The sequence below is a fragment of the Elephas maximus genome, chromosome 11 (genome assembly GCF_024166365.1).
Source record: "Elephas maximus indicus isolate mEleMax1 chromosome 11, mEleMax1 primary haplotype, whole genome shotgun sequence".
Taxonomy (NCBI): Eukaryota; Metazoa; Chordata; class Mammalia; order Proboscidea; family Elephantidae; genus Elephas; species Elephas maximus.
This window is the reverse complement of record NC_064829.1, coordinates 111,526,026-111,539,919: the sequence shown is the minus strand read 5'-3', so window position 1 is coordinate 111,539,919 and position 13,894 is coordinate 111,526,026. Positions and strand designations below refer to the sequence as shown.

The following is a 13,894-nucleotide window of genomic DNA, read 5'->3' as shown; positions in this document are numbered from 1 at the left end:
ATTTAACAGTGTTCTTTTTCAAAGTTGTTTTAAACCAGTGTCCCAGTCCTAGGATAAATCCCACTTGGTCATGGTGTATAATCGTTTTTATATGCTGATGGATTCAGTTTGCTAGCATTTTATTGAGACTTTTTGCATCTGTATACATAAGAAATATTGGTCTGTGGTTTCCTTTTCTTTTGATGTCAGGTTTTGGTATCAGGCTAATACTGGCCTCACAGAATGAGTTGAGAAATATATCCTCATCTTCTATTTTTTGGAAGAGTTTGTGAAAGACTGGTGTTAATTCTTTACATGTTTGGTAGGATTCACCAGTGCAGCCATCTAAACCTGGGATTTTCTTTGCAGAAGTTATTACATTTGTAATTGAATGTGTTTACTTACTATTTTCGATTTCTTCTTGAGTCAGTTTTGGTAGTTTTCCATTTCTAAGAATTTGTCCACTTCACCCAAGTTATCTAAATTATTGAAATACAAGTGTTCATAATATTCCTTTATAGTTCTTTTTATTTTTGTTTGGTCTAGGCGCCTGGGTGGCTCAAGTAATTTGTTGTCAGCTGCTAACCCAACGTTGGCAGTTTGAACCCACCCAGTGACTCTGGTGCACCGCTTCTGTAAAGATTACAGCTGAGAAGTCCCTGGGGAGCAGTTTACTCTGTAACACACGGGTCGCCATGAGTCAGGGCCAACTCAAGAGCAGCTAACAGCAACAACAAATTTTTGTATGGTCGCTACTAATGTCTACTCTTTCATTTCTTATTCTAGTAATTTGAGTCATCTCTCTTTTTCCTTAGTCAGTCTAGCTAACGGTTGGCCAATTTTGACTACCTTTTCAAAGTTCCAGCTTTTGGTTTCTTTGATTTTCTGTATTTTTTTCCTACTAATTAATTTTCTCTGTAATCTTTTTCTTTCCATTTGCTTTATCTTTGGTTTGCTCTTCTTTTTCCAGTATCTTAAGGTGGAAGATTAGATTACTGACTTGAGATCTTTCCCTTTTTATATATGTATAAGCATTTACAACTATGTATTTTCCATTAAACACTGCTTTAGCTGCATCCCATAAGTTTTGGTATTTTTTTTTTTAAACATTTTATTGTGGTTTGGGTGAAAGTTTACAAAGCCAATTAGTTTCCCATTCAACAATTTATGCATTTTGTTTCACGATGTTAGCTGCAATCCCCTTAATGTGATAGCAATCTACCCACTTCCTCCCTGGGTACCCCGTTTCCATTTGCCCATCTTTCCTGCCCCTTCCTGCCTTCTGAACTTTGTTTTTGGGCAAATGCTGCCCTTTTGGTTTCATATGGTTGATTGTTCTGAAAAGTACATTCCTCACGGGTGTTACTGTTCACTTTATAAGCCTGTCTGTTTGGCTGAAAGGTGATCTCCGGGAGTGGGTTCAGTTCCAGGTTTGAAGGGTGTCTGAGGGCCATAGTGGTTCCACCAGTCTCTATCAGACCCATAAGTCTGCTCTTTTCTATGAATTTGAATTTCGTTCTACATTTTTCTCCCACTCTGTCCAGGACCTTCTATTGTGATCCCGATCAGAGCGGTTGGTAGGGATAGCCAGGCACCATCTAGTTCTTCTGGTCTCAGGCTAGTGGAGGCTGTGGTTCGTGTGGTTCATTAGTCCTCTGGACTAATTGTTTCCTTGAGTCTTTGATTTTCTGCACTCTTCTTTGCTCCAGATGGGAAGAGACCAATAGTAGTATCCCAGATGGCCATTCATAAGCTTTTAAAACCCCAGTCGCTACTCACGAAACTAGGATGTAGAACATTGCCTTTATGGACTATGTTATACCAACTGACCTAGATGTCCCCCAAGACTATGGTTCTAAGCCCTCAAGCCCAGTGACTCAGTCCCTCAAGGTGTTTGGTTATGGCTAAGGAGTTTTTATACCTTTGCTCCCTGTATGTTCTACTGTATATTTGGATGTCTTGTAGCACATACAAATATGTATGTAGAAATATCCTCTGCCAAACTTATATATGCTCGTGTGTGTAATCCCATATGCCATCCCACACCTATTCAGCTTACATATCTACCCATGTATCCGCTCACAGATTATTGTTATCACTGTTATTGCAGGATTGTGTATGTAATAGTATATACCGTTGTTGCCTTTTACTCCTGCGTACCTCCCAGTGCCTTCCTTTGCTTCTGTCATGTGCTGACACCTACCTTATATGCCTACTATCTAGTTAGTGATTTTCCCTCCCTCCTCCTCCCATGCCTAGTAACCACCAAAGAATGTTTCTTTCTGTGTGTAAACCTTTTCTTGACTTTTTATAATAGTAAAACCAAAATCATTGCTCTCCAGTCGATTCTGACTCAGCAACCCTCTAGGACACAGTAGAACTGCCCCATAGAGTTTCCAAGGAGCAGCTTGTGGATTCTAACTGCTGACCTTTTGGTTAGCAGCTAAACGCTTAACCACTGCACCACCAGGTTCTCATATGATATTTGTACTTTTGTGACTGACTTACTTCACTCAGCATAATGTTCTCCAGGTTGATCCATGTCATGAGATGTTTCGTGGATTCATTGTTATTCTTTAACATTCCGTAATATTCCACTATGTGTACGTACCATAGTTTGTTTATCCATTCGTTCCTTGGTGGGCACTTAGATTGTTTCCATCTTTTTGCTATTGTGAATAATGCTGTGATGAACATGGGTGTGCATATTCATGTCATGGCTCTTATTTCTCTAAGATATATACCTAGTAATGCAATTGCAGGATCGTATGGTATCTCAAGTTCTGACTTTTTAAGGAAGCGCCATACCATTTTCCTCAGTGGTTGTACTATTTTACAATCCCACCAGCCGTGTATGAGAGTTCCAATCTCCTCACACCCACCAGCATTTGTTGTTTTCTGGCTTTTTGATCATTGCCATTAGTGCCAGGGTGAGATGATACCACATTGTTGTTTTGCTTTGCATCTTCCTAATGGCATATCCTTGTATTTGTTGGCTGCCTGAATGTTTTCTTTAGTGAAGCGTCTGTTTCTGTCCTTTGCCTCTTTTTTAATTGGATTGTCTTTGTTGTTGAAGAGCTGAAGTTTTCTATAGAGATTAGTCCCTTGTCAAATATGTCATTGCCATAATTTTTTTCCAGTCTGTAGGTTCTATTTTTACTCTTTTGAAGAAGTCTTTTGATGCACTTAAGTGTTTAATTTTTAGGAGGTCCTAGTCATCTAGTTTATCTTCTGCTGTTAGTGCATTTTTAGCTATGTTTGACAGTCCATGCCATAAATTAGGGCCCCTAGGTTTGCCCCTGTTTTTTCTTAAAAAAAAAAAAAAAAAGTTTTTTTTTTTTGATCTTTATAGTTTTTTATATTTAGGTCTTTGATCCATCTTGAGTTAGTTTTTGTATATGGTGTGAGGTATGGATACTGTTTTATTTTTCTCTAAATGGATATCTAGTTTTACCAGCACCATTTGCTAAAGAAACTCTTTCCTCCCCATTTAACCGATGTCAGCCGTTTGTCAAAGATTAGCTGTCCACAGGTGGATGGGTTACTTCTGGGTTCTCAGTTCTGTTCCGTTGGTCTATGTGTCTGTCATTGTACAGTGTCAGGCTGTTTTGGTTACCGTGGTTGTATAGTAGTTCTGAGATCGGGGACTGTGAGGCCTCCTACTTTGTTCTTCTCCTTCAGACCTCGCTTATCCAGAGTCTCTTTCCTTTCCATATGAAGTTGGTGATTAGTTTTTCTGTCTCTTTAAAGAATGTTAATGGAATCTGGATCAGGATTGTATTATATCTGTAGATCGCTTTGGACAATATTGACATTTTCACAATGTTAAGTCTTCCTAACCATGAGCATGGTGTGTTCTTCCATTTATGTAGGTTTCTTTTGTAGTTTTCTCTGTATGAGTCTTTTACATTCCTAGTCAGGTTTACTCCTAAGTATTTCATCTCTGATGGGGCGGGGGGGGGGGTGGGTATTGTAAATAGTATTGTTTTCCTGATTTCTTTTTTGGAGTGCTCTTTGTTGGTGTAGAGGAATCTGACTGATTTTTGTATGTTGATCTTGTACCCTGCCACTTTTCTAAATTCATGTTAGTACGGTGCTTTCTTGTAGAATCTCTGGGATTTTCTATGTATAGAATCATTTCACCTGCAAATAGGGATAACTTCATTTCTTCCTTACTAATTTGGATGCCTTTTCTTTCCCTCTCTTGCTTTGTTGCTCTGGCTAGGAATTCCAGTACGATATTGAATAAGAGTCATGATAAAGGACATCCTTGTCTGGTTCCCATTCTCAAGGGGAATGCTTTCAGTCTCTCTCCTTTGACAATAATGATGGCTGTTGGTTTTGTATATATGCCATTATTTATGTTGAGGAATTTCCCTTCTATTCCTGTTTTGCTGGTTTTTTTCAGGAATGGGTATTGGATTTTATCAAACGCCTTTTCTTCATCGATTGATATGATCATGTGGTTCTTTTCCTTTTTTTTTATTTATGTGGTGGATTATGTTGATTGATGTTCTAATGTTGGACCATCTTTGTGTACCTGGTATGAAACCCATTTGGTCATGACGTATTATTTTTTGATATGGTGTTGGATTCTATTGGCCAGGATATTGTTGAGATTTTTTGTGTCTATATTCACAAGGGATATTGTCTATAATATTCTTTTTTCATGGTGTCTTTGCCTGGTTTTGGTGTCAGTGTTATGCTCACTTCATCGAATGAGACTTCAGGAGCGTTCCATCCTTTTCAGTGTTCTGGAACAGTTAGAGTAAAATTGGTCTCAGCTCTTGTCTGAATGTTTGGTAGAATTCTCCAGTGAAGCTGTCTGGGCCAGGGCTTTTTTTCGGGAGTAGGGGGACAGTTTTTTTACGACCTCTTCAGTTTCTTCTTTTGTTATGGGTCTGTTCAAATTTTCTACTTCAGTTTGTGTTAGCTTAGGTAGGTCATGTGTTTCTAGAAATTTGTCCATTTCTTCTAGGTTTTCAAATTTGTCAGAGTATGATTCTTTATAGTGTTCTTTTATTATCCTTTTTATTTCAGTAGGTTCTGTTGTAACATCACCCATCTCGTTTATTATTTGTGTTATTTGCTTCTTTTTTTTCCTTTCTCAACTTGCCCAGTGGTTTGTCGATTTAACTAATCCTTTCAAAGAACCAACTTCTAGTCTTGTTAATTCTTTCTATTGTTTTCTTGTTTCATTTATTTCTGCTCTAATCTTTATTATTTCCTTTCGTCTGATGGCTATGGGCTTTTTTTGCTGGTCTATTTGTTGGAGTTGTAGGGTTTAGGTATTGATTTTGGCTCTTCTTTTACTATTACAAATTGACATCTGAGCAGTACTTTCACTGTGTCCCAGAGGTTTTGGTATGTTGTGTTTTCGTTCTTGTTGATTCTAGGAATCTTTATATCATTTTTTGTTTCTTCTATTATCCAGTGGTTTTTAAGCAGAGTGTTATTCAGTTTCCATGTAAGAGAATGAAAAGACAGACCACAAAATGGAAGAAAATATTTGCCAATCATACATCCGATAAAGAACTTGTATCCACAATACATAACTCTTAAAACTCAATAATATGAAACCAAACAACTTCTGAGGAAGGGACATTTAACCTGAGGCCTGAAGGGTGAGAAGGAGCCAGCCATACAAAGAGCCAAAGTCAGATGTCTCTGGATGAGAGAGCAGCTTGTAAAAAGCCTTAGGATACAGCAAAGATTGTGGCATATTATAGGACCTAGGGTCCCTTGTGGTATAGATTCTCAAAATGATCGGCATCAAAATCATCTGATGAGAAAGACCACATGCCATGTAAAGTCTAAAATTTTTTATAGAAAAACTTCGCTAACCCCTACTCTAAGCCTTTCACACACTTTTAATGTGTATTATGTTACTTATCTCCTATTTCTACTGTAAGATGCAACCTCCCACGCCACCCACAACACAGAAAAATGGCATTATGGCATTTTTTTTTTCCCTTCTTGCTTTTTTTTTCAGATTTGGAGTCCAAGTATGTCACCAAGAAGTTATTTCCAGAACAGGATATTTATGAAATATATTTATCTCAATGGCAGACAGTGGAAAAAAGTAAAACCTGCATTGATGAGGACACCATTTTCAGAAATGGATTGCAATGCAAACATGAATTTGAGACAGAGGAAGAACATCAAATGGGATGCACTAGTGAAATGATACTCAGAAAACATGTATCTTTTCCTCTACATCAGAAAATTCATACTGGAGAGAAATTATATGAATGTGCAGAATGTAGAAAGGCCTTTAGACAACAGTCATACCTTATTCAACATCTGAGAATTCATACTGGTGAGAGACCCTATAAATGTAAGGAATGTGGGAAAGCCTTTTGTCGTGTGGGAGACCTTAGAGTACATCAGACAATTCATGCTGGGGAGAGACCTTATGAATGTAAGGAATGTGGGAAGTCCTTTAGACTTCATTACCACCTTACTGAACATCAGAGAATACATTCTGGTGTGAAACCCTATGAGTGTAAGGAATGTGGGAAGTCCTTTAGTCGTGTTAGAGACCTTAGAGTACATCAGACAATTCATGCTGGGGAGAGACCTTATGAATGTAAGGAATGTGGGAAGGCCTTTAGACTTCATTATCAACTTACTGAACACCAGAGAATTCATACTGGTGAGAGGCCTTATGAATGTAAGGTTTGTGGAAAGACCTTTAGAGTGCAACGACATCTTAGTCAGCATCAGAAAATTCATACTGGTGTAAAACCGTATAAATGTAATGAATGTGGAAAGGTCTTTAGTCATGGCTCATACCTTGTTCAACATCAGAAAATTCATACCGGTGAGAAACCCTATGAATGTAAAGAATGCAGTAAGTTCTTTAGTTTTCATGCAGAACTTACTCGACATCATAGAATTCATACTGGTGAGAAACCCTATGAATGTAAAGAATGTGGAAAAGCCTTTCGTCTTCAAACAGAGCTTACTCGGCATCACAGAATTCATACTGGTGAGAAACCGTACGAATGTAAGGAATGTAGGAAAGCCTTTATTTGTGGCTATCAACTTACTTTACATCTGAGAACTCACACCGGTGAGATTCCTTATGAATGTAAGGAATGTGGGAAAACCTTTAGTAGTCGCTATCATCTTACCCAACATTACAGAATTCATACTGGTGAGAAACCCTATGGATGTAAAGAATGTGGAAAAGCCTTTCGTCTTCAAGCAGAACTTACTCGACATCACAGAATTCATACCTATGAAAAACCCTATGAATGTACAGAATGTGGGAAGGCCTTTATTCGTAGCAATCAACTTATTTCACACCAGCGAACTCACACCAATGAGAATGCCTTTGAATGTACGGAATGTGGAAAGGTTTTTAGTCGTCACTATAATCTTACTCAGCATTACAAAATTCATACTGGTGAGAAACCCTATGAATGTAAAGAATGTGGGAAGGCCTTTCGCTTTCAAACGGAACTTACTCAGCATCACAGAATTCACACTGGCGAAAAGCCCTATAAATGTAAAGAATGTGGGAAAGCCTTTATTCGTAGCAATCATCTTACTCAACATCACAGAATTCATACTGGTGAGAAACCTTACAAATGTAAGGAATGTGGGAAGACCTTTAGTCGTCACTATCATCTTACTCAACATCACAGAATTCATACTGGTGAAAAACCCTATTTATGTAAAGAATGTGGGAATGCTTTTATTTGTAGTTATCAACTTACCTTACATCAGAGGATTCACACTGGTGAGATTCCATATGAATGTACAGAATGTGGAAAGACCTTTAGTCGTCGGTATCATCTTACTCAACATTTTAGACTTCATACTGGTGAGAAACCATATGGATGTAAAGAATGCGGGACTACTTTTCGTCTTCAAGCAGAACTTGCTCGACATCACACAATTCATACTGGTGAGAAACCCTATAAGTGTAAAGAATGTGGGAAGGCCTTTAGTGTTAATTCGGAACTTACTCGACATCACAGAATTCATACTGGTGAAAAGCCCTATAAATGTAAAGAATGTGGGAAGGCCTTTATTCGTAGTGATCAACTTACTTTACATCAGAGAAATCATATTAGTGAGGAAACCCTACAAATATAGAGTATATATAGTATATATTAGCTTTCAGGAAATATTCATAACTTTTACAACACCAATGAGTTCATAATTTAATATAAAAATCCAAAACCATTGCCATCGAGTTGATTCTGACTCACAGTGACCGTATAAGACAGAGCAGAACTGCTCCATAGCGTTTCCAAGGAGTGTCTAGTGGATTCAAACTGCCAACGTTTTGATAAGCAGCCAAATGCTTAACCACGTTTGTTAGGGAATGTGAGAAAACTTATACTAGATTATGCGTGGGAATCCTTTTTGCTTCATGTTCACAGCTTAACAGAAATGGTTTTATATATGCTATATCTTCATTTAAAAAGTTGAAAAACTGTAACATCACCCAGTCATGGTTAAACTTTAGCAGATTGATACTGGTGCAGTACATCTCAAACCATCCAAGGTGAAGGACCCCCCACCTCATCTTTTTGTAAGATACAATAAAAAATGAATTACCAGAAAAAAGAAATGGAAAGAAAACCAAAATACGAAAGCCAATTTTTTTTTAATTAGATTTAATGGGCATAAATTAACTCTCAAATTACTGTAAAGGTTTCTAAATGCTTATTTTTGGTGTCAGTACTTAGCTCATTACAGACCAGAAGTCAACAATTTGCAGACTGGTGTCAGTCCATGGACTACACTTTGTATAGCACTGTAACAGAACATGGCGCCCTGGTGGCACGGTGGTTAAGAGCTATGATGAACTATGACTGCTAACCAAAAGGCAGGTAGTTCGAATTCACCAGCCTCTCCCTGGAAACCCTAAAGGGCAGTTCTCTGTCCTGTAGGGTTGCTGAGCCAGAATTGACTTGTCAGTGACAGGATTGGTTTTCTGGTAACAGACAACAATTCTGTCAGTGTAATGGCTGTGGGAAGACTTTAGCCATGGTACATGCTTTACTATAATTCTTACAACTCCACCTCTGCCTACGTGGTATCTGCCAAAACACTCCTCCCCCCTGTGCCTCGGTTTTAAAATATTGATAATAGTATTTACATGAGGATGAAATGTTACAAGATAAAACCTTTAAGAGAATATTTGGCCCACAACGTGCTCAGTAAGTATTTTTCTTGTTTTTATCACTAGTGATACTGTTAGTAAATTTGAGTGCGAGGAAAACCCTGTACATATAAGGAATTCATGACAACCTTCCACTGCCATTCACTCATTTAAAATCGAAATAATTAGTTGTGACTAAATACAGTAAACCACCATTTCTAAAATTAGGTCTCATCTCTGAAAATCAATATGAGAAAAATCTGTGGATTTAATGAGTGTGAAAATCATGAGAGTAAAGCTTCTGAAGAATACGAGTGGTGAAGCTTTTTCTTTTCACAATAAATTTAAAAAATGGATGTTATAGTCTGCTTTTTCTGCCCACAATTCATGATAAATTAGAAACTAACAAGCAACCATAAGACCACTGTCCATTTGGAAAAGTTAAAAGAATAGTACAATGACCACCGGTGTGTGCTCTCAAGAGTCAATGGTTGTTTATGTTTCATATTTGGTTTACATATTCTCTGCTGTAGTATAAATTACAGACATCACATTTCCCCTCACTGTATGTAAACGTGCACGTCCCAAGAATAAAAGCCCTCTCCTACTTAATCACTGTATAATTTAGTACCTAAAGAGATTAACTGTAGTTCCATCATCTGTAATACTCAGTCCATATTCATATTTCCTCACTTGTGTGAAGAATGCTTTTCATAGATAACTTTTAAACTTCAAGAACCAAAATAAATTCATGGATTGCATTTGGCTATGTCCTGTCAGTCATTTTTAATAGTAACACCCTCTCCCCCAACTTCATTGTGACATTGATTTTTTGAAGAGTTCCAGACAGTTGTCTTGTAGAATGTCACATTCTGAATTTTTATCATGAGCCAATTAGGCTCAGATTAAATATTTTGGCAAGAATAGTTAATAGGTGATACTTTGTATTTAATTTTATTTTGCGTTTATGTTATCCTACATTTGATCGCTTGGTGTAGCACAGTATATTTCTGAAAGATAGCCACACCAATATATCCCATCCAACATTGTTTATTTTATAATGTGATGTTGACAGTCCCCCATCAAGAGGCGGGGCCCATGGTCCTTCCTTTTGAATCTGGGAAAGCAGGCAGAAATAATGATAAGACTTGTAAAACACTATGTGACTTCCAAGACTAAGTCACAAAACACAATACAGTTTCCACCTGGCCCCCTGGGAAATCTCACCCTTGAAGCCCAGCCATCATGCTGTGAAGGAACCAAGTAGCTACATGGAAATATCAACTAGAAGTGTCCCGTCTACAGAGTCCTGGCTGAGTCTCAAGTAACATCAACCTCCGGATGTGTGAATGTGTGAGCTTCCAGATGATTCTAGACCCCAGCCTTCAAGCCATCCCAGCTGGTGCCAAGTGAAGCACAGACAAACTGTCCACCTTTAGCCTGCCCAGATTGCAAATTCGTGCATAAAATATTGTTATTTCAAGCCACTAAGTTTGGGGTGGTTTGTTAACTGAAATACTAGGATCCTCTGTTGTAAAGCTAAGTATTTCTTTCCATTTAATAAGTATTTTTAGAGTGATGCTTTGGCAGTTCCACCTGGAAATTCAAAATCACCAATAATACAACTATACTAAAGAGAAAACTAAAATATAAGGGACAATTTAGAAATGAGTGATAATGAGATATGGCCATTTACTCATCGAAAAACTGATAATGTATTCTGGAAACAAATACTAAGAAGGGCCAGCATTTTCCCCATTCTGCTCACACCTTTATCCTGAGTGCTTCATACAATCTCTCTAACATAGTAAGCACTTGATAAAACTGTTAAAAGACTGAATAAGCATTCACCTCAAGAAACTAGGGGAAAATAAATGAAAGAAATGAAACAAAAAACCAAACCTGTTGCTGTCAAGCCGATTCCGACTCATAGCGACCCTATGTAGAACAGAAAGAAACTCTGCCCAGTCCTGCACCATCCTCATAATCCCTGTTATGCTGTAGCCCACTGTTGCAGCCACTCTATCAATCCATCTCGTTGAGGGTGTTCCTTTGTTTCGCTGACCTTCTACCAAGTATGATGTCCTTCTCCAGGGACTGGTCCCTCCTGATAAGAAGTCCAAAGTACAGGAACCAAGTCTCACCATCCTTCCTTCTAAGGAGCATTCTGGTTGTACTTCTTCCAAGACAGATTTGTTTGTTTTTCTGGCAGTCCATGGTATATTCAGTATTCTTCGCCAACACCGTAATTCAAAGGCATCAATTCTTCGCTCTTCCTTATTCACTGTCCATCTTTTGCATGCCTATGAGGCAATTGAAAATACCATGGCTTTAGTCAGGCATACCTTAGTCCTTAAAGTGACATCTTTGCTTTTTAACACTTCACTATGTAATAGGTGCCATCATTTCCTAACATTTGCAGATTATTTCTGTATGTTAACAATTCAGTGTAACAAAAAGTTGAGTATTTTGAGTCATATAATAAAGCAAATAACAGTTAATAGGGCAGTGGATTATTCCTCCAAAGTGCCATATATTTGTAACCTGGGGAAAGAGTGCCTTAATCCAACATATCTGAAAGAATTCTCTGGGAATGCTAGTACTTAGTGGTACTTGAAAAAGTTTTCTGTGGTCACAGAGGCTTATGAAGTGCTGAATACTAAATACCTTCTATGAAAAAATGCTTATTTCAGACTCTCAAGAGTCTTAAAGAGCCTACAGTAAAGAATGGACCAGGCAGTGTTTCGTTCTGTTGTGCACAGGGTCGCTCGACAGCACCTAACAACAACAACAACATGGTAGAGAATATTTGCTTAACTTTATCTCAGTGTGTCTTCAAATTTACTAAGGAAGTTTCATTCACAATACCTAATGATATCTTTGAAGCCCTCATGGTACAGTGGTTAAGAGCTCGGCTGCTAACGAAAAGGTGAGCAGTTCAAATCCACCAGCCACTCCTTAGAAACCCTGTGGAGCAGTTCTCCTCTGTCCTATAGGGTCACCACGGTCAGAACTGACTTGATGGCAACAGGTTTTTTTAAAGGGTATCTTTGGAATGTGAACCCGCACTAGAAATGCTGCTATAACCAACAAAGAGTGACAGTAAAGATGAAATGTGCAGATATGATGGCAGATGCCTAGCTATGTCTGGAAAGGATGGAAAGGAAACGCCTGGTGCATTTCTCTGCCGCTGCATCTTCCTCTGGAGTCAGCTGCCTGCTCTCTGAATGTAGGGCTGGTATTTTTCTACAAAATTTTTTTTAAGAAATTAAAAATTACAGTATATTCAAAATTACTTATATGAATATACTGAATGTATTTAAGCCTGTTGACTGGCATTTAGATTTTGACAATTTTTCACTATTTCAAATATATCACAATGAATATCATTATCTGCGATCACTAGTTATGATTTCTCTAATTGTATACACCTAGAAGTAGACTTGCCGATACATTACATACAGGTAGTCCCTGACTTACAACATATTCCAGTTAGGAGGAACCCCACTTAAGACTTGTTTTTTTTTTGGTACATCTTATCATTAGTAATATGTAATACGTCTGCAGTTCAAATCCACCAGGCACTCCTTGGAAGCTCTCTGGGGCAGTTCTGCTCTGTCCTATAGGGTCTCTATGAGTCAGAATCGACTCCATGGTAACAGGTTTTTTTTTGTGAGGGAGGGGTATAGTTTCACTTTGGAGCCCTGGTGGTGCAGTGGTTAAGAGCTCTGCTGCTAACCAATAGGTCAGCAGTTCGAATCCACCAACTGGCCCTTGAAAACCCTTGGGGCAGTTCTACTGTGTCCTTTAGGGTCTCTATTAGTCAGAATTGACTCGATGGCAATGGATTTTTTTTAATAGTTTCACTTTAGATATATGTTTTAATATGTATTTTCCTAAATTTTCAGTTGAACGTTCTTTCAAACATGTTTCTTGGCCCATCACCATTCCTTTCCTTGGACTTTTCTATTCTTGGCCTTCCCCATTTTTTTAATTTTATTTTCTAATTGACTTGAATGTCATTCTGGATACTACATTTGCTATATTGATGCAATCACTTTCTCCTTGATGTTCTATAGCACATTTGCTATTTTTTCAATGAGACACATACATGGTTTCTAGGTTTTCAACTGTGTAATCTGCCAATAAAATTTCACTTATTTTCCAATATTTATTCTTATCACTTTATTTAGCTTTTTTATTGCAATAGCTAGAATCTTCAGAACAAGGTTGTATATTCTGGTGATAGCAGGCATCTTTTTTCTCCAAATTTAATGGAAAGTTTCCCAACAGTTAATCACTTTTTATAATGTTCACTCTTCATTTGGGGATAGATTCTCTTTTTGCCTCTAAATAATTTCCTTCAGTATATGTGGGGGAGAGGGAAGATGCCTACTTTTATTGAAAATGGCTGCTAAATTTTGTCCAAGCCCATTTTGTTATGTTACTATAAGCTTACATTTTTCTTCCTGAATTTATTGATTTGTACTTATTAATTTAAACTATAAAATTTCTTGTAATACACTATGACTTTCTGTCACACTGTTGAAGTTCACTTGGTAATATTTAGTTAGTATTTTCCCATGTATAGTCACGAGGGAGGCAGTATTATAGTTTCCTTTTTTTCTTTTTTTGGTATGAGTTTGTTGCTGTAATCACCTGTTCTTTAAAAATTAGAAACAACTTGTCTTTAACATATTATGAATTTTTATATATTGGCCTTGTATTCTGTGACCTTGTTTATTCAGTTCTAGAAGTGTTTGTTTTTATAGACTACTTAGAGTTTTCTACAAA

At 37.6% G+C, this 13,894-nt stretch overlaps 1 protein-coding gene across 1 annotated transcript in view; it reads left to right on the top strand.

Moving 5' to 3' along the window:
- Positions 1 to 9,456, top strand: part of ZNF546 (zinc finger protein 546) — a 28,661-nt gene extending 19,205 nt beyond the window's left edge. The window contains exon 6 of the mRNA XM_049902460.1: positions 5,972 to 9,456. Coding sequence (XP_049758417.1) covers positions 5,972 to 8,085 — 2,114 coding nt within the window. The 3' untranslated portion in view covers positions 8,086 to 9,456. The remainder of the gene's footprint in view (positions 1 to 5,971) is intronic.
- The last annotated feature ends 4,438 nt before the right edge of the window (positions 9,457 to 13,894 follow it).